Source organism: Eschrichtius robustus, chromosome 13, assembly GCF_028021215.1.
Source record: "Eschrichtius robustus isolate mEscRob2 chromosome 13, mEscRob2.pri, whole genome shotgun sequence".
NCBI classification, from domain to species: domain Eukaryota; kingdom Metazoa; phylum Chordata; class Mammalia; order Artiodactyla; family Eschrichtiidae; genus Eschrichtius; species Eschrichtius robustus.
In genome coordinates, this window is record NC_090836.1 from 8,579,123 (window position 1) to 8,600,842 (window position 21,720).

General features: G+C 35.1%; 1 protein-coding gene across 4 annotated transcripts; it reads left to right on the plus strand.

Annotated features, from left to right (window-relative positions):
• The first annotated feature begins 2,068 nt into the window (after positions 1 to 2,068).
• On the plus strand, positions 2,069 to 11,521 carry KLRF1 (killer cell lectin like receptor F1). 4 transcript variants are annotated; one of them, XM_068561434.1, is made up of 6 exons: positions 2,069 to 2,153; positions 4,281 to 4,379; positions 5,258 to 5,413; positions 8,815 to 8,954; positions 9,328 to 9,440; positions 11,413 to 11,521. In XM_068561434.1, exons 1-6 carry the CDS (start codon positions 2,069 to 2,071, stop codon positions 11,519 to 11,521), a joined length of 702 nt encoding a protein of 233 aa, XP_068417535.1. The 4 variants fall into 4 exon arrangements, with proteins under 4 accessions (XP_068417535.1, XP_068417536.1, XP_068417537.1 ...); XM_068561435.1 differs by lacking the exon at positions 5,258 to 5,413; XM_068561436.1 differs by lacking the exons at positions 8,815 to 8,954; positions 11,413 to 11,521 and having other exon boundaries at positions 9,328 to 9,380.
• The last annotated feature ends 10,199 nt before the right edge of the window (positions 11,522 to 21,720 follow it).

Below are 21,720 nucleotides of genomic sequence, written 5' to 3' on the forward strand. Positions count from 1 at the left end.
TAGATTGTTATTCATTCCATGTTTCTTTTCTTTCCTCTCTGTCAACTTAATTGTGCATGGTGTTTGGCTCATGAAATGACCCAGATTATCATTATTGTAGGATCTGAGTTCTTGGTGATGCTCTTATTGGACATTTTATTTACCAGGACTATCAGGGGAAATGGTACTAAAAGCTGTAAATAGCCTGGATTCAAGGCATAGTTCTCTTACACCTTGTGTAACAATAACCCAATTTCAGCCTATGTAGTTGTCCTCTTCTCAGCCTGTTGTTTTAATGATTGAGAAGCCAAAAATGCTAAGAGGAGGTCTCAGCTTCCAATTCATCAGTACTTCAATCATGTTCCTTATTAGAAGTTTTCTCTTGGGCATTAGGAGCTCTAAACCAGGAGCTCTAAAAACAAGGTCTTGTAGAAAGGGAGCAATTTTTTTTCAAGTGGATTGTTAGGTGTAATAATGGGGTACCACTTCAAATTTGAATCTTAATTTCATGCTTTGGTTCAAAGACCTGTACATTCTGGCTATGGCACCAGCTAGTGTCAATAGTATGCCCTCAGAAAGTCTTTTTATCATCCTTTCTAGCCAGTTACTTACAGATAAGTAAAGTAATGTCTATAGGCATGAGTGGATTGCCAAATATTCTTTTTTTTTTCTACAATGTCAAATACAAGGTTGTGTTGGGAAACCATTACAACAGATAATACATTCTTTAACTCTGTAAATGGTGATGCTAGCAGAAGCATTGCAGGCAGAGAAGTCAAATCTGTTATGAAAATATGTGATTATTTCTATAAAGATAAAGCACTATCAAGTCTGTGATGGCAGGGGCTTAAGTAATAGATCTGCCATCAAGTGGCTGGCTGGTCTCCCTAAGAGAATGTACTCTGTTTTTGTCTCTGCCCTTGACAGATTGGGCATTTAGCAGAGATTTTACCAAAATCAACTCTGATTAGGGAAGACCATATTATTGAGCATTTAGATAGCTTCCATCCTTGCTGTCTTGGACAGTTTTACAGGTGTCCATTTAATAAGTTCCAGGATGGATGGGGAGAGGATGACTGGCATCTAAAATGTCTTTCCTCAGTCTTCTGTCTCACCAGTGAAGTCTCATGGATAAAACCTTTGGGTTTCCATTCTAGATTTGCTATAATTCCAGAGATTTGGGATTTAGTTGCCCCAATTTTAAACTCCTTTATCCCAACTTATAAAATTAGTATTTCCAGAACTGTGTTACTCTTTTTAATTTGGGATTGAGTAATGTTTTAGAGTGATAAAAAATTTCCAAAATTGGATTTGGTGATGGTTGCGCACATCTATATATTTGTTTAGAATCATCCAATCATATACCTACAATGGGTGAATTTCATTGTATGTAAATTAGACCTCACTAAAGCTAAGAGAAAAAAAAATCTCAAATATCTGCCCATCTCATGAATATTGGACAACCTCTTCAAATATCAGAAAAAGTCATTGGAAAATATGATTTGTTTCCTAAATTCTCCCTGAAATTTTTTTCTACATAGGATGAGTCTTTAGAATGCCAAAAAAATGCTGCCAGTATTTTTTCTTTAAATTATACTATTAAATTATTAATATAATTTGTAATCAATGTTGTTTTAGGATCAAGAAATAATTTAATTGTTAGGCAATTGCAAGCTATTAAAATAAATATTAATATATTAGGAAATGTAATTGAAAATTCACATATTTAAGCTAATGCAAAAGGCAGCTAGCTATATATTATTTAATTCAACTCGAAAAGGGTATAATTTTCATTCCCCTGACTTTACAGGTTTATCAGGAGACATTTTTAAAAGAACAAAACATGATATTAAGTTCAATATGTGGTGGACAGTTGAGAAATTATGTGTTATGTTTGTCATGGGAAATAAACTTTAAAAAGTAACATTTCCTTTGAGGTTTTCACCAGTAGATGAAACTGTGAACCCTTTTATGTACCCTGAGTGGACCATTTGAGGACAATATCTGAAGAGCAGCAGGCTTATTATTCTTCTTTTATTACATTAAAAAAAAAATACACTTATACACACACATTCACTCACATTTGAAGATGCAAGATGAAGAAAGATACATGACCTTGAATGTACAGTTGAAAAAAAGGAGTTCTATCCAAACATCCCAACTTAAATGTCAAGGTATGGAATTCAGGGTTTGTTTTTTTTTTAATTGCTGTGGATTAATATGGGCGTGGATTTAATATGAGTTAATATTAATATGAATATTAATGTGGATAGTAGTTTCCATTATTCTGTATTTTTTTTTTCCTGTTCTTGGGCTGTTTCATTTTTGTGATGTTTCCCTCTCTCTGTCTCTGCTTCTGTCTTTTCTGTCTGTCTCTCTCTGTCTCTGTCTCATTTATCAATGTGGGACTAACAGATATTGGCTTTTAAAGTAATATTCTGTCTCATATTATTAAGGATATACTTAGGAAATATACACATTCAATTAAAATTAATTGTTAAAAAGTGAATATTTGGTGCCAGTCATCCACCTCCTTACCATGCATAAAATATGACATTTTAAAATACCAATTTTTAATTCAGCTTGTCAAAAATTTTAAAGTATGTTTTTCACCAGGTGAAAAAGTCTGTTTTGGACAATAGAGGTGTTAACATGAAAGACCACAAAATGTAGTGGCTCTTCTGTGAAAACTTTTCTCACATTCAGTTTGTAGATGTCACTTGGAAACCAAAATGTGTCTTAGTGCAGAAAAGGAGCTCGGGAAACTTCAAATAATAAATTTGCAACTCTTAGTTATTCAAGTGGCATATGCTAATAACAATTCTTTACTGATGTATTTTGCTGGTATTTAGTAAAGCTTGCTAATATTTAGTAAAGTTTGGAGTAAGTAAAACATATTACATTTGAATCTAATTGACAATTTCATATTTCCATCTTTTTCAGTGTTTACTTAACTATTCTCACTTGTTTGTTCTTCCAAATAATTTTATAATAGATTTTGCAGACTCTTTCACTGTGAACAACAAAATCAAAAACAAACGGATGTAGTTTTATAGTATACTAAATGCTTCCTAATTTATCAACTAACTTAAGGAACATTTATCTCTGACGCTTAGCCTTCAATCCAAACATGGCTGAATTTCCACTTGTTCAAGTCTGCAGTCATGATATTCTGTTTTTCATTTGTTTGTTTGTTTGTTTAGTTCTCCTCAGATCAGTTTGGAGCACTCCTTGTTAAATTTACTTCTAGTTTCCTCTTTGTTTTTTATTTTGTTCATGTGTCTCTATTAAATATGATATTAGCTTCATTAGGCAAAAAACTGTTCTGTTGAACAAGTGCCCATCTATTTCTGCTTTATTTTTTAGCATAAAATTGTTGGATTTTATAATTTGTGTTTTTTAACCTCTGTGAGATGGTGATACATTTTCCCCTAGCTCTATTAATGTGATATTAATGGATTTCTTACTATTGAATAACGCTTGTATTCCTAGAATAAATTCAACATGTTCATGGTATGTTTTGGCTACCACTAATATTTTTAAGATTTTTGTGTGAACACTCTTAAGAGTCACTGGTTTTTGTTTGTTTGTTTGTTTAAAATATGTTTATTTTTTGATGGCAAAAGGCTTGTGTTTTAACCTTTTAAGTTAAATTATACCACTTCTCTACAGGATAATGAAAATGCTATTTTCTCCATAAGGCTGAATATTAACATGCCTCAAATTCGTATTGTGAAAGTTGTCCCATGATATTTAGGAGAAGTAATTGAGTCTGAGTTGAATTTGAACAGACTTCCACACCCTTTATCCCAACGTTTTCTGATAAACATTTATTTGATGTTTAAAATAATGGCATTTTATTGCACGTGCTAAAATCTTGGAATTTATTGGTTATCATTAGTAATATATCAAAATATTCAAAAACAATGTGGGAAATGAAAAATATTAATTAATTGAATTCTGATAAATCTTATTTTACTATCTTGTCAATATTACTACAAGAGAAAAGCTTTGTACTAATTCTCTGAAATACTGTTCTGTGTGGTTTACTATGCTCTTTCTTAATTGGGAGTGGCAACTTCAAAAGTAGTTTTTCTAGTCCCACCATTCTGATCACCCAGAGTATTATCATTACTAAATAAAATAAATATGTATTTTTCTCTTTACTTAAGTTTTATGTTTTTATTGCCTAATATTCTTTGATATTCAAAACCCATATTGTGTACAATCCTATTATTACAATTGCTGTCACTTCATAGGAATGTACTTTTCTAAGCTAATTTACGTGATTAATCTCTCAGATTGTTCTGTGGTGTTGCCCTGGTATAAAATCTTACTGAGGATATCTGGAACAGTAAATGGTATTCTGGTTTTGACTTTGATCACCCTGTTTCTGTTAGGTAAGTTAAAAGCTCTTAATTAAATAAAAATATGAAAAAAATTTTACTTGTCTCATGACTCTTTTCATATTCATTCATTCATTCATTCATTCATTCTTCTTTATACTAACAAAGATTTAATAAGGAGCTACTATGTATGAAGCAATACATTATACCCCCCAGTAACATATTTAATAAGTAGTCGAATCAAGTAAGTATCTCATTCTCAAGCGGCATACAATTTACTAGAAGAAAAGTGTGTGTGTGTGTGTGTGTGTGTGTGTATGTAATGTGTCTGAAAGCATATTTTTGGATTTCTTAGATGTTTGTGAATAGATTGAATTCCATTATTTATCTTAAAAAATTTATACATTTTATCTAAGATTGTATTTAGTTTATTCTTGTTTTTGTCCAGACATTTACTGAGCAACTACTAGACCCCAAACATTACTACAAATCCTTCAAATTTTAAAAAAAGGAACATACATGGTGAGAAATCGCATATCTTAGTGGAAGAAACAGATTTTAAATAAATAATTATAGTAGAATGGGCTAAATACAACATCATAGTCTTCAGCAAAAGATTAAGAAAGCATGGAAAGAGCATGTATACTCCCTAGAACTGGAACTTTGCTTTATTTACTATTGTATTACCAGTTCTTATGGCAATGCCTGGCACAGAGTAGATCTGCAACAAATACATGTGTTATAAGTGAATTAATTGTGTAATATTTTAATTTACTTTTCATTAAAAAAACAAAAAATTTTTAAAAGAAAATTTCTAGCTATTCCTTCAGTTATCTCTTGTTCCAATCATCAGAATCATTCCGAAGAATTTGTATCTGAGACAGTGCCGAGAGAAGACATTTTCCCAATCTTAAAATAATCCTGTTTTCAAGTTTCTCAGGAAGTGTTGCTAAAATGCCAAAAAGGAAATAATTCAAATATCACCCAGCAAGATGATATTGAATACCTGAAAGTGAATAGTAACACAAGAGGAAATATAAGTAAGAAGGATGCAGGCCACTGTGTTTCAAGAGCTACAGACCATCAAGGTATCTCTTAAGGCTTTGGCCTATACCACTTTTAATCTTTTGGACTTTCTAAGTTTGAAAAATCCTGTTGAACAGGTATGCAGTAGACTAAATTAACAAAGATTTGATATAAATCTACTTTTTACTCAAAACTTGATTCATACATTTTGAAATTTTTTGCAGTGGGAGGAGAGTTGTAAAACAGCATAACAAATTGGCTCTTCCCTCTAGGAGTTTAAAATCATGTTGAGACATATAAATATAGAAAGTTAATTGTGATCATAAGGAAGTATGTAAATAATTATTTTTGTCTCTTATCCTTTTTTGCAATGGATAAAAGTAATTACATCTAACAAATTATCTGTTATGATTTTTAAGCTTAGAACTTCCAATCACACAGAATTTTGGAAAACTGTTCTTTCCCCTTTCAACTTTTTTTTAGTTTAAGTTTTTAACACTTAGCTCTTTGAGCGTTTGACGTTTATTTTATAGTATGATATGTGAACAAGGTACATACTGATTTATTTTGTAATTATTTGTCAAAGAATTTTTCTTAAATCCACTAGTTTACAGTCCCCTTTAATCCCATATAAAAATGTCATATATATTATGATTTACTTATTAACACTCTTTTCTTTCAGATTATCTGTCTGTTTTACATGTACTAGTCCTAATCCAACTGAAATATCATAATTTTACCATGTATTTTACACTCTAATTCCTCATTATGTTATATATAGCAATGGAACCTTTTCAGAGGTGAGACAGCTTTGATATGTAAACGTAGAATCATATAGACACCACTGAGCATTCATTAAAGTCAGTCTAAATACTGTATAATTGAACTATAAGATTTGAATTTCCTATTAATTTTCTTCCTTTTAAATTGAGGTAATATTAACAAACATAGTTATTTAAAATTAAACAATTCAATGGTGTTAAGACATTCAAATGTGCAACATCCATATCTATCTAGTTCCAAAACATTTTCATCACCCAAAAAAGAAATCCCATACCCAATAAACAATTACTCCTCATTTCCTCTCCCCCTGTCTCCTAGCAACAACCAGTCTGCTTTCCGTCACTATGGATTTACCTATTCTGAATTTTCATGTAATGGACTCATACAATATTTTACCTTTTGTGTCTTTCTTCTTTCGCTTAGCATAATGTTTTTGAAGTTCATCCATGTTGTACCACATATCAGCACTTTATTCCTTTTTATGGCTGAATAATATTTCATTGTATGTATATATCACAATCTATTTAAGCTGGAAATACTAACCAATGTGATCTACAGAGTCAAAGAAATCCCAATCAAAATTCCAATGGCCTCTTTGCAGAAATGGACAAGATGATCCTAAAATTCATATGAAATTGCAAGGGACCCTGAAGAGCAAAACAACCTTGGAAAAGAAGAACAAATTTGGAAGATTCACATTTTCCAATGTCAACACTTACTACAGATCTACAGCAATAAAAACAGTGTGGTACAGGACTTAAGACAGACATGTAGATCAGTGGAATAGAATTGATCCAGAATTAAGCTCATACACCTATGGCTAAATGATTTTTCACAAGGGTGCCACAACCATTCGATGTGGAAAGAGCAGTCTTTTCAACAAGTGGGGCTGTGTCAACTGGACATCCACATGCAAAGAATGAATTTGGACACCTAGCTTATGCAGTACAGAAAAATCAATTTAAGATGGATAAAAGACCCAAATGTAGGAGCTAAACTATGAAAGTTTTACAAGGAAAAATAGATATAAATCTTTATAACCTTGGATTAGACAATGATTTCAAATATGATATCAAAAACACAGGTGGCAAAAGAAAAAAATAGATAAAATGGATATCATCAAAAGTAAAAAATATTTGTTCATTAAAGGGCATTTTAAGAAATTGAAAAGACAACACACCTAATGGGAAAAAGTATTTGCAAATCATATATCTATTAGGTGTCCACTATCCAGAATGTATAAATAACTTAAAGCTTGAAAAAAGAAAACTCAATTAAAAATGGGCAAAGGACATGAATAGACATTTCTCCAAAGAAACTATACAAAAGGCCAATAAGTGCTTAACACAATTAATCATTAAGGAAATGGGAAACCAAAATCACAATGGGAAACCACTTCACACTCACTAAGGTAGCTATAGTCAAACAAAAATAAGTGTTGGTGAAGTTATAGAAAAATTGCTCATACATTGCTGATAGGAATGCAAAATGCTGCAGCACTATGGGAAATAGTTTGTCAGTTTTTCAAAAAGTTAAACATAGAATTATCATATAACCCAGCAATTCAAGTCTTAGATATACACTCAAGTGAATGGAAAAATACAATCACACAAAAATTTATACATGAATGTTTATAGAAGTAGTATTGATAATAACCAAAACAACCCAATGTTCATCAGCTGGTAAATGGATAAACAAAAGATGCTACTTCCATGCAATGGGATATCATACAGCCATACAGCCATAAAAAAGAATGAAGTGCTGCTACAGGCTTCAACTGGATGAACCTTGAAAACATTATGCTAAGTGAAAAAGCCAGATACAAACAGCTACACATTATATAATCCCATTTACATGAAATATTCATCATAGTCAAATCCATAGATACAGAAAGCAGACCAGCGATTGCCAAGGCTCGGTTGGGGGAATGGGTAGAGGCTGCTTAATATTTGTGGGGTTTCATTTTGGGGTGATAAAAATATTTTGGAGTTAGTAGTCATGTTTGCACACCTTGTGGATGTTCTAAAACCCATGGCATTTGTACTTTAAGATGGTTAACATGGTGAATTTTATGTTACATGAATTTTATCTCAATAAAAAAAGGAGATTGTAAAGGTGACAAGTTTGAATAGTTATATTTGTCTGTGCTTATATTTTTACATTATACCACATTTTTCTTCATTATTATTCTAAAAGTCTCAGATATTTTCAATTTGAGAATACCTCAACTTAAATTTAAGAAAAAAGGACTTGATGAACTTGCAATAATAAAGAAGTTAAAAAAACTGTTATTCATCTCAGTGTTACTTAATATCAAAAGGGAGATATTAAAGAACAATTTACGCAGATAGAATGACACAGATGCTAAAACTTTTTATGGATAAATTCTAAGCAAATGGTATAGATAATATTTTATCTAATCTCTCAAATAACATTAATGCAATATGCATCTTAATTATTCATATTATTTTAGTAACCATATCTGATTATGACATGAAAAAAGTCTCTTAACCTCTGTCTAGGCTTTGCTTCATCTTACAAAATTAATTTTCTTAACTCCTATGAACTATCATATGTATTTTGGACAACTTCTGAATCTAAACACTTTGTTATGAGTGATTTTATCATAGCTCTACTCTTTTTCATACAATATGTAAGTATCCTCACTGTCAATTTGTAGGAATGTGCCCATCAGAATGGCTCAAATATCAAGAAAAGTGTTATTGGTTCTCTAATGAGTTGAAAAGTTGGAGTGACAGTTATGGATATTGTTTGGGAAGAAAATCTCATCTACTAATTATTCAGGACCAACTTGAAATGGTAAGTGGTTTAGTATCATGCTTATGGCATTAGCCTTTTTGCAGTTAAAAATGGCTTATCTCAAATTTCTTCCCACCCTTTCATTAAACTATATTTTATCTTGATTATTGAGTTTTTGGTGCTCTTTTAAATTTTGTGCTCAAAGCCAGTGCCTCCCTTGACTCATGCTAATTCTGGTCTGAATATTTGTATTCAATTTGCAAGTAGTGTACATGTGAGTAGTATATAATGTATGTGTAATAAGGTATGAATTGATTAGTATAAGGATCCTCACACAAGTGTTAGTTGCCCAGTAAAATTCTAAAATCTTACTTAGTATGTCTAAATTATTAAACTATTCTGTTCATTTAGTTACTCCTCACCCTCTTTTTAGGCTTTTATACAGAAAACCCTAAAACAATCAAACTACGTGTGGATTGGGCTTAACTTTACTTCCCTGAAGACGACATGGACCTGGGTGGATGGTTCTCCATTGGATTCAAAGATGTGAGTCTTTCCTAAAAGACAATCTGATTTATTGTTTATCACAGAATTTATCTCCTTAAAGCACCTACAAATCCACCAAAATGAACTCACATAGTTCTTGGTACGAAAGAACTTGAAAGGATGAAAATTAATGTTAGCTGGAGTAATGACAGGTATTTTAGTTTGGTTTTCAAAGCAAAAGGATTTGAAAACAATAATGATTGTGCACTTATTGTTTCAAAACTACTCACACTTTATATGGAAAAGGGGACTGAAACAATGTAGTCTGCTGTTTTCAAAGTTCTAAATGCTTTTTAAGTCATCTTTAGCAATTAAAAAAACTGTATACAATTTTTGTATTGTATGATTATCATAATGTTAAAAAACAAACAAGAAATACAAGACAGAACAAAATAATCCTGAATGCTCTCAGCAATTGCATGAGGTTATTGAGATTTTTAAAATTTTATGGATGTTTTTGTGCACTTGTATTAATTTTATAATCAAATATTTAATTAGAAATACAAATAGTGAAACCAGTAAACTCAAATCTTATCCCTATGTTGGTAGGCAGACTAATGGTCCTCCAAAATGTCCTAATCCCCAAATCCTATGAATATGTTACTTTAAGTGCAAAAGAGACTTCATGAGTGTGATTAAATTAATAATGTTGAGCTAAGAATATTCTGCTAGATTATTCGGGTGGGCCCAATGTAATCTCAAGAGTCCTTATAAGAGGGAGGAAGTAGGGGCAGGCTCAGAGGAGACTTGAAGATGAACACAGAGTTCCAAGTTATCTGACTGATACCAAGGAGTACAGGCACCCTATAGTACTTGCAAAAGTCAATGAACAAATTTTCCCCTAGTGCCTGCAAAAAGCAGCTCTGCAGACACTTGATTTTAATCCTTTAAGACCAGTTTTGGACTTCTGATATCTAGAACTGTAAGATAAGAAATCTGTGTTGTTTTAAGTCACAAAATTTGTGGCAATTTATTACAGCAGTGACAAGAAACATTCACTATGGTAACCAACTTAATGAATAGTATGTGTTATTTTCCCTTCACTCCTATCTCATCATTAAATATTACTTATTTTCTATCTCACTGCTCTAAATTAATCAATCTAAGCAAGTCAACTGAAGACATCTTTGGAATGGAGAATAAAATTATGGATGTGTATCAGAGTTGTATCACTGGACATGATCTGATTGGCTACTTATGAAGATACTAACCTGGGTTTTCTCCTCATGCCAAATTCACTCAACACCACCTATACAAAATTCAAATATAAAGGTGTATAAGTTCAAATATAACAGTGTATTTTCCAGTATGAAAATCCAATACTTACTTGTCTATTATTATTCTGGGAGCTTTGATGATCATGGGTCTCATTTCCATGATACCTTCTTGAACTTTTTTTCTAAGTTAAATAAATTCCTAACAGAATAAATCACTAAGACTACAGTATTTTAAAGATAACTGTACTATTGTATTTAACATGTTGCTTTATAGATAAGTAATACAACAAATGTACAATTTATTTAGGGCTTACCTGGGTCAGTTTGTGTATTGAGTTCTTTACAAACATCAATTCATTTAACCTCTATAACAATATCATGAGATAAATATTATTATAACTATTGTACAATAAGATATGAAAAGCCAAGAAACGTTAAGTGAGCAGTTCATGTGACTCAATCTGTTTTTAATCTAATGGATGACATGGAACAATGGCAAGAATGCTAGCATAGAATTATGGGCACAAATTTCTTCTTAGCTCTGTCACTTGCAAACAGACTCTCGGGGAACTGTCTGCCAATCACAGACAGTAATACTAAGTTACAGAGATATTGGAATGTTTAATGAATCAAGGTATTTGAAAATTCCTCGAATATTTGAATTACCTTTTAATTAAGGGAGGGTATTAACTGAAAACACAAATGGATGTCTTCAGCAACAATGATTAACTAAGTATTCATCTTCTCTTCTGCAGATTCTTCATAAAAGGACCAGCTAAAGAAAATAGCTGTGCTGCCATCAAGGAAAACAGAATTTACTCTGAAACTTGCAGCGGTGTTTTCAAATGGATTTGCCAATATTAAAATTTTAAAAGTGATAGTGGAATAATCAAGGATCAAAGTTCTTTTGCCTAACATTAATCTTCAGGAGTAAGAATTTAAAATTGCAGTTAAACACCAGCCTCGCTTCTCTATTTTCCCTCGATCATCTCCATGGGTCCTAGCCACAGAGTAACCCATGTTAGCAGTCTAAAATATACCCTTCTGATTCTTTATGTGATAATGTAATACAGAGTGAACCCGTGCATTTATATTCATGATTTAATTCACCTTTTCTTTTACAACAAATGTGAACAAATTATGTCTGCTTTTCTGTTATTTTGCTTTTCTTTTATTCTTAACAATATACTATGGAAATTTCATATAGTTCTGAGTTGTGTTATAGTGTGGATTTATACATTTTTCACTCCTTTATTGATGAGCATTAACGTTTTTCAGATTTTTGCTACGTAAACTATGCTGCAATAAATATTCTGAATATCTTTCTAAATAGTAGCACTTTTATTTCTATGATGTAAACTTTAAAATTGGACTTTCTGGGTAAAAAGTGTTAAAAATGTTGTTGGTTGGCTTTATACAATTTTTGTCTTAATTTAGAAACTGTCACAAACTTATAAGAAGATTACAGGTACAGGAAAAAAAAAAACTTACCTTTTCCCCAAACCTCTTGAGAATTAGTTGCCAATTTGATGAATTTCATTATAAAATTTCACGTATCATTGGGTACTTTTGTGTATATTTCCTACCAAAAAAATCCCCTACTTAATCACAATACAATTATCAATCAACCAATTAACACTGACACAGTGCTACCATCTCTGACTCTCTACAAGGTTTGCCAGTTGTCAAATAATGTTCTTTGGAGTAAAACATCCAGATCAGAATCATTTTCTGCATTTAGTTATTTTGTCTCTTTAGTCTCTCAACATCTAGAAGAGTTCCGTAGCCTTCCTTGACATTCATGACCTGATACTTTAAAATACTACAAGCTGGATGTTCTGCAAAATGTTCTTCAGTTTAAATTTGTCTGATTATTGAATAGCAGAGCAATAATGCAGTGAAGCTTTGTTCTTCTCACTGCAACCTTTCAGAAGATGCAGTTTTATTTGTTCCATTATTGACGATGCTCACTTTGTTCACGTGGTTTATGTGGTGCCTACCAGACTTCACTGGAAAGTTTCTCTTTTCCCTTTGTAATCAATTAATATTTTGTTGGGAATGACCAAGATGGCCTTAACATTCCCCTGAGCTTGACTAAACTTTAGACAAGTTTCATTCTTCCTGATGATGCACTCTTGACTTCCCCCTTTCTGGAGCATTTTCTCTAGGAAACTTGCTACTGGAAATTCTTTCTCTACCCCTTAGAGATGTAAATCTTTTAAGAAGCCTCTTAAATATTTTACAGCCCAGAAATGTCTTTCGCCAGGACCTGGGAGCCATCCTTTTGAAATGCAATCATCAAGAAAGATTGCACCTTTGTTTCTCAGTTTCTTTGAGAGGGTAGGAGCCAAACTTCAGTGGGTGCCTAGCTCCAAGTTGTAAAACTACCTCCTATTATGAATATCTGAGAAAGTTCAATTTTCTTTTGAGTAAAGTCATATAGATGGTATGTGATCCCCCTTTTACCCCATCTCTTAAAAAACGTATTGCTTTTTGTTTCAGCAGATTTTAGTTCAGACTGAATTCTGGTCTATTTCCCCTACTGCAATAGCCTTGAATAAAGTCTTCCTTTCCTGTGTAACATTGTTCTGTGCAATTTTCACTTTCACAGGTGGGATTTTTAAACTCTGTGAATATCCCATTCGTCATCAAAATTTCAATTTATTCATTTTTATATGTATACCTTTGTGGGCTTCCATTTTCATATTTTGTTCAATGGGTTATAGTTTCCTGTTTTGATGGTCTAATTGTTTCAGAACTACTCATGAGAGTCACCAGTCAAGATGACATCTGTATTCTTAATCTTCACAACCCTTTGCTGGTCTGCAGTTTTTTTGTTTTTGTTGTTGTTGTTGTTTTTTAATGATAATAACCTCAGCAGAATACCAATAACCATTTCTGCCAAAGTTTGAAATGGACTTTATGTTCTAGTCTGATTCATAAACATTAATAAAATAATTTAATCAGACAAATATAAAAATGTCTTTTCCAAATAATTTGCTTCTCTTTGTAGTTTAAACTATTACATTTTGTTCTCTGTCTCCTTGTCTAGAATTTAAGTTCCATATAGGCAGGGTTTTTTTCCTGTTTGGAATCCTGTTGCATCCCTATCATTTAAATCAATGCCTGATACATAATAGGTGCTCAATAAATACTGGTTGAATAAAATTTTATAGGTGCTGTAAAGAAAAGTTCTGTGGATCAAGATGGCAGAGGAGTAGGATGTGGAGTTCACCTTCTCCCCACATATACATCAAAAATACACCTACATGTGGAATGACTCTCACAGAACATCTACTGAACGCTGGCAGAAGAACTCAGACTTCCAAAAGGGAAAGAAAATCTCCACATAACTGGGTAGGGCAAAAGAAAAGGAAGGGGGAGAAAGAGAGAGGACCTGCACCTCTGGGAGGGAGCTGTGAAGGAGGAAGGGTTTCCACACACTGGGAAATCCCCTCACTGGCGGGGACAGAGGGGGAGCTTTGGAGCCTCAGAGAAGACCCCAGCCACGGTGTATGGAGGGCAAAGCAGAGAGAGACCTGCACAGAGGGTTGGTGCCGACCGGCGCTTCCCAACCTGAGACACTTGTCCGCTTGCCTGCTGGGATGGGTGGAGGTTGGGTACTGAATCTCAGGCTTCAGAGGTCAGCCCCCTGGGAGAGGACTGGGGTTGGCTGCTTGAAGACAGCCTGAGGAGGCCAGGGTGTAGTGTGCCACCACTGAGGGAGTCCAGGAAGAAGCCTGGGCCTGCCAGAGAGGCAAGGGACCATTGTTGGGGGGTGCACGAGGAGAGGGGTGGGCCCACCATAGGAGCTTTTTTCTCCATGTGCTCAAAGGCAGCAGGGCACTGCCAACACAAGCTCCAGGGGTGGGGGATCTATGGCTGTCATCTCGAACTGCAGAGGCAGGCACGGACCTCTGTGGCCACGGTCACTGTCACCAATGGTCCTGTGAGCAAGTGCAGGTCACTGCCTCCACCTTCCTGGGAGCCTGAGCAGCTAACGACTGCCAAGGGTGCCATGATCCAGGGCCAACTTCCCTGGGAGAGCACAGGGCATTACCCCATCTGATGCGACTTCCTGCTGGTCTCTGTTGCTGCAGGCACTTTGCACATGCCCCAGTTGACGTTGCCTTATCCCTCCCCAGCCTGAGCAAGTAAGTGTGTCCCAATCAGCACTGCTTTTGCCCCCTCTCACTGGGGCAGGGAACAGACACCTGAGGGTGGCCCACACACAGAGGTGAGGCCAAAACCAAAACTGAGTCCCAGGAGCTGTGCAATTAAGGAAGAGGAACGGAAATCTCTCTGTGCAGCTGCACAAGCCACAGATTTAATCCCCACAATCAGCTTGATAAACCCTGAGTCTGTGGAATATCTAAATGGATAAGAAGTGTTCCCACAACTGTTACCCATCCAGCTTTAGCAGCTGTGAACATTGGGGGCAAGTACACATGGGAGCTGGGCCAGGTCAGAGTCTGAGCTGGGCTCACAATGCCCACAGCTGGTCCAGAGACCTACCTAGAGGTATGGGAGGGCCTCCTGGGGAGGCAGGATTTGGCTGTGGTTCACTGTAGGGGCAAGGACATTGACAGCTGAGGCCCCAGGAAAATATTATTATTATTATTACTTTGGTTTGTTTCATTTGTTTTGTCGCTGTTGTATTATTATTATTTTCTTAAAAATTTTTTTAATATATATTTTATTTTTCTATTTTTACTTAACTTTAACTTTTTTGTTGTTTTGTGTTTTTTCTTGTTTTTGTTCTTTGTTTTGTTTTGTTTTTATCTTTTTTTATTATTTTGTGTTTTATATTTTCTTTGCATCTTTTAGTTTGTTTTCTGCTTTTGTTTTGTTTTTGTTAGTTTTGTTTTTATTGTTTGTTTTTGTTTTGTGTTCTTTTGTTTGGGTGCTCTCTTGTTTTTTGTTTTCTTTGCTTATTTTTCTTCTTATCTTTTCTTTGTCTGTTTCTTTGTTTTTGTTTGGTTTTGCTTTTACCATTTGTCTTGGGTTTTGTTTGCTTTAATTTCTTTTTGTTGTTGTTGCTTTTGTTTTTGTTTTTGGCAATTACCCTGCTTGGTCTTCTCTGAGCTTCCTGGATCTATGGTTTAGTGTCTGACATTAATTTGGGGAAAATTCTCGGTCACTATTGCTTCAAATATTGCTTCTGTTTCTTTCTTCTCTTTTTCGTGTTCCCATTACACATGTTACACTTTTTGTAGTTATCCCACAATTCTTGGATACTGTTTTGGATTTTTTTTTTACTAGTCTTTTTCTTTTAACTTCTCAGTTTTGTAAGTTTCTATTGTTATATCCTAAATTCAAAGATTCTCTCCTCAGCCATTTCTAGTCTATTAATGAGCCCATCAAAGGCACTCTTCATTTTGGTTAATGTTTTTGATTCTCTGGCATTTCTTTCTTTTCTTTCTTATAATTTCTATCTCCTTTCATTACGCATCTATTCTTGCATGATGTCCCTTTTATCACATTGGAGACATTAGCATATTAGTCATAGTTTTAAAAAAATTTCTATTCTGATAATTCCAATGTTTCTTCCATATTGGAGTAAGTTCTGATACTTTTCTCTTCAAACTGTGTTTAATTTTGTTTTGTTTTTGTCTTTTAGTATGGCTTATAATTTTTGGCTGAAAGCCTGTGTTGCAATAAATATATTTGGTCTTTACCGCTGATTCCTGGCAAGGAGCTTCAAAAATCATTACAGTTTCTTGAGTGATAGAAGAAGTATCTTTGTTATGCTATTGTGATTACTCATTGTGGAGGTCCTATATAGCTTCAAGGTGGGGTCTGGTCACCAGAAAAACCAACCACCCTGTGATTAGGGAGTAGAGACTTTCAGCCACCTGACCTCTGACCTTCAAAGAGAGAGGGAGGCTGAACATTAAATTTAATCATATGGCCAATGATTTAAGCAGTTATGCCTATATAGTAACACCTGGATAAAACTCCAGACACAGACTCCATGCTGGGATTTCGATGCACCTGGTTTCTATCAGGTGAGGGCACTGAGTGCTGTACTCTCACCCCCACTTCTGCTTTGCCCCATGTGCTTCTTCCATTTGGCTATTCCTGAGTCGTATCCTTTATAATAAAACTGTCATCACACGTCTAGTGCCTTCAGTGAGTTCTGAGAGTTGTATCTGTAAACTATTAAACCCGAGGGGGTTGTGGGGAGCCTTAACTTTGTAGTCAGCCAGGCAGATGTGTGAGTAGCCTGCAGACCTCACTTGTGGCTGGCAGTCATGTTGGGGACTTTGGTCTTTAATTTGTGGGACCTGATGCAAAGTACAATTAGTTAGTGTCAGAAATGAATTGAAGTGTAGGACACCCAGTTGGTATAAGAAACAAAGCCAGAGAAGATATACTGCGTAAGAGAAGCCTGATACTGGATCCTGTGGAGTTTCTTGTTCCTGGGCTTCTGCTCCAGTAAGTTGTGGTCTCTGTATCCACCAGTGTCTCTTCAATTTGGGGGCAATGGTTTTCCATGTAACCTCAGTTCTCTGATCAATCTAAAAAGAGATGTTGATTTTCAGTTTTTTCTTGTTGTATAGATGGGAGCAATGACTTGGAAGCCCGTTACAGGCTAGACCATAAATCTGAAGTTCCTTAGAAGATAGTTTTCTCTGTTAGGACCTGATGCTAAATTCATATACCTTACAGGACAGAAGAGAGGCCTCAGGGTAAGCCTAAACTATAGCATTTAGGCATCTATGAGCATTTCTAAGAGCAAGAGGGTTGGCCAGTCAAGAGACCTCAAATGGGAGTTGGAAGTCAATTTGAAAAAGCATGGACCAAAGGCAAAATAGGCTGGGTTAAAAATAGAAAGATGATTAATAAAAACCTTTTGTCACTTTATTGTAAGCTCCATTAAGGACAGAATATTGTCTTTTGGCTTGCCACTGTACCTCCAGTGTCTAGGTCAATGCCTATGAAACAGAAAGTATTCAATAAACACCCAACAAATGGGTGATTCTGGTTCCATGTAAGTGGAGTTAACACACCACCACTGTCTCTCCTACTAAATGTACCTCTTAGACCTGGACAGAATGCATAGAACTGCTACTTGAGGACTATAAACTCTATATAGTAGCAGTAATTCTATGAAAAACACCAGAATTCAGGGTACTACAAAAACTAGTATTGAATTTACCTCCCCTCCAACCCCCCGTATCAGTGTCCTGAATGTAACACACCCAGAAACCTGGAATTGAGCATCTATTAGGTCACAGACATAGAGAGCTCCAGGAGAAGCAGCCTAGCTCTGGATTGAGTAGGAAAGTGAGCTCCTAACACAGAGGGAGAGTATGAAAACACCCCATTTTTTCTCTCTTTTTTCTCCATTCTTGTGTGCCTCAAACCTCTGGCAATCTCAAGATGGTAGCCACAGTGGCAACTATGATTCCTAATAGCCAAAACCCTGAGGAGGTGAACAATCCTCTCCATTTGGTAGAGCTGTGCTTCCAAGAAAGTTGGACCAAACCCTTTTCTTTTTTTCCACTCCTTTCTCTCTTTCCTCCTGCTATATGGTCTTACAGATGCAACCACAATTGAGAAGTGCATGGTGGAGGAGGTTAATTACAGTTGCAAGCTTCTTGCAGGAGGATGGATAAAAGAAGCTTCTGGGAACCATTAAGTATTGGGCAGATGATAAAGAGGGAGGAACTTTGTAAAGAGACCCCTGAATCTTATTAGCAAACTCCTGGACTCCCCCTGCCCACACAAACACACAAGCTGTGCCTGCCTACACCTGACTCTAATGTACCAAATACATTGAGATCTAAATTGTTGGTAATAGAACATTGCCCAAATCCCAGATTGGCCATTGCTTGATGGACTTGCAAGAAATATCCGAATAACACCACAAAGGCTCTAAAACTGAATTGGAACCAGTGCCCACAGAAGGCCTGAACCTAGCCAGAGTGATGCCTTGCTCAAACCAAAAATTTGAACATGCTCCGAACATTTAAACAAAGTCAAGAGTCTCATAACAAAATATTTATTCAAAATGTCCATAAGACAATCCAAAATTATTCAGCATATGAATAGCCATGCAAATTTTGACTTGCATGAGGAAAGACAATCAACAGAAGCTGTGCTGAAGTGACACAGATGCTGAAATTATCTGGCAAATATTATAAGCAGCTATTATAAAGATACTCAGAATACCACATGAATGAAGAAAGAAATGAAGGGATTTAACAAGAATTAGAAATCAACTTTTTCCTCATCTGAATTGCCTTCTCTCTAATTTGATTACTACTTTTAACAAGGATAAAGAATTTTTTCCATGCTAAATTATGACACCTCAGTTTTCCCCAACAGGTAAAAATCACTATTTTTTCACTTATTAAATCATCATACAAAATCTCAAATACAAGTTTTTTCTAATTTCAAACTCATATAAATATGTATGATATTATATATGTATATATATACACATAGTTTTCTTTTTACAGTGCACCAATGTCAGATATTTCATTTGAATGCGCTACTAAGTTTTTACTTTGACTTGCTCACTTTTTTTATTTGTAAATGTCTTTTACTTACCTTTTAATATTTTCTCTCCTATGAGCTTCCATGATAGGTTTTCTACCTTATTTCATAATAATACTATGTTGCACCTGTGTAACACTTTTTAGTACATATAGTTCTCAGTGAAATTAATCATTTCATTCTCAGTTGTAAATTTAACCGGATTCCATCCTCTTACATCTTACTCTTTTTTTCTTTAATTTTTAAATTTTATTTTATTTTTTTATACAGCAGTTTCTTATTAGTCATCAATTTTATACACAGCAGTGTATACATGTCAATCCCAATCGCCCAATTCATCACGCCACCACCCCACCCCGCCGCGGCTTTCCCCCCTTGGTGTCCATACGTTTGTTCTCTACGTCTGTGTCTCAATTTCTGCCCTGCAAACCAGTTACATCTTACTCTTAATAGTTCCCTTTCCTTACTTGTTAGGACAAGAATTTCAATATCTGCATATTTATACACAAATTATAAACAAATTTATGACCTCTAGCACTCCATCTCTCATCCTCGAGAGCTCTGTGCCTGTTAACCATTTTCCCTGTGTAGAAACTAGAGTCCATCAGTATTGTTACCTTATCACCCCAATTCCCACACTCACTCCATACGGCCCAACTTCTTACCTTGATTTGCAATCCATAGGGTTGGAACAAAGTCTTTCTCTACAGTATTCATGTCATGCATTTTGCCTCCACTTTTCATGAGAGAACCAAAACTACACTCAACCGTTTGAGGTCAGAACTTCCTCATTAACTGAAAATGCCAAGCTAAGTTAAACTGGGTAGTGAAAGATGTACACAGTGAACCACACATTTTTAGTCAGAAGGCCACTTGCCACAAAAAAAAATAGACAGGGCTTTGTATGAATTTTTAAAAAGATATTGAAGCTACTTCACTAATAGTACTTTGGTTGCAAGACAAATGGATTTCAAACTGATCACCATGATAAGTCTAGTTACCATATGTCACTATACAAAGATATTACACAGTTATTGACTATATTCCTTGCACTGTACATTTCATACCTATAACTCGTTTATTTTGTAAGTGGAGGTTTTTGCCTCTCCATCTCCCTCACCTATTTCTTCCCTTCCGCTCCCACCCTCCTTTCTGGCAAACAAACACCTGTTTGTTCTCTGTATCTATAACTAAGTCCCCTACGTGCGAACTTTCAAGTTGCAAACTTTCAAAGATGCAAACATGCGTTCGCATGTACAATCACGTAAGTTAGTTCACGTGTCTGGTGTACATTGTCATGTGCATCCTCTAAAAGTGGTTGTGCTTTTGTGTACTTCACTGTACAGTACTGTATAGAGTACAGTAGTACAGTATCTTTATTTCAAGCTAGATCTGCAAGAGGACAACTTCATTAAACTCCTTGCTGGGCAACACAAGGAGCTTACTAATGAAGACCTGATGGAATTGGAGGCCCAGAGAAATGATGAAGAGAGACAAGAGGAAGAAGAAGTAACTGAAGAACCAAAGAGGTTCACGACGCAGGAAATGGCAAGGGGATTGTCTTTATTTGAAGAGGCACTGTTAGTTTTTGAGGCACAGGATCTGAATGTAGAACAGTGCACGAAGGTTGCAGCAGCCGTTCAGAATGCAATCCAGGGCTACGCATCATCTATGATGGGAAAAAAAGAGCTACTACCCAGACATCACTGAATCGTTTTTTCAAGAGGGTAGACAGAATTGAATCCAGCAAGGAACCAGAACGTGTGCTATCAACATCAGGCGTGAGTGAAACTGCAGCTTGCCCTCTGTCTCCTATTGTAGATAATCCTTCAGCTCTACCATCTCCCACCCCCTCTCCCTCCTCCAGGCAGTAACTCTTCTTGCCTGTTTACTTGATGCCAGCCCGTGTACCAGCTGTTGTACTGTACTATTGTACTTTTCAAGGTACCATGCTGTAAGATTAAAAATGTTTTATTTATTTTGTTATTATTTGTGTGAAAAGTATTATAAACCTATTACAGTACAGTACTATATAGCCGATTGTGTTAGTTGGCTACCTAGGCTAACTTTGTTGGACTTACGAACAAATTGGACTTACAAACGCACTCTTGGAATGGAACTCGTTCATATGCAGGGGACTTACTGTATAAAACTTTTGAACCACTATATTGTACACTTGAAACTAATATAATATTGTAAATCAACTATTCTTTAGTAAAAAAGAAAAGAAAAAATGTTAAATGCTGCTTGAGAGGGCATGGGAGATATTTACTGTAGCAAGTTCACTGGATATAGCAATAAAGATGGGGGGTGATATGGTGAGAGCTGCTTTTCTGCACTTTTGTCGAGTGATAGACAAAACTAGATTTGAATGGATGGACATGCTGGGAGAATGTATTTTCCTTAATTTAAAGATGGCCCTGAAAGAAGAAATGGGCATTCTAGGTCAGGCTTGTATCTGAGAAAGATGAAACACAGAAATGAAAATAAACTGATGTCGATAATACAATGTATTAGTGCTAGTGCTGCCATAACAAAATGCCACATGCTGCATGCGA

Bases quoted from the DNA above. Each gene is read 5' to 3' on its own strand.
- KLRF1 (XM_068561434.1), top strand. From the start codon at position 2,069: ATGCAAGATGAAGAAAGATACATGACCTTGAATGTACAGTTGAAAAAA. The intron at 4,380-5,257 runs GTAAGTTAAAAG...CCTGTTTTCAAG, and splicing joins GATCACCCTGTTTCTGTTAG to TTTCTCAGGAAGTGTTGCTA. The intron at 8,955-9,327 runs GTAAGTGGTTTA...CCCTCTTTTTAG, and splicing joins TTCAGGACCAACTTGAAATG to GCTTTTATACAGAAAACCCT.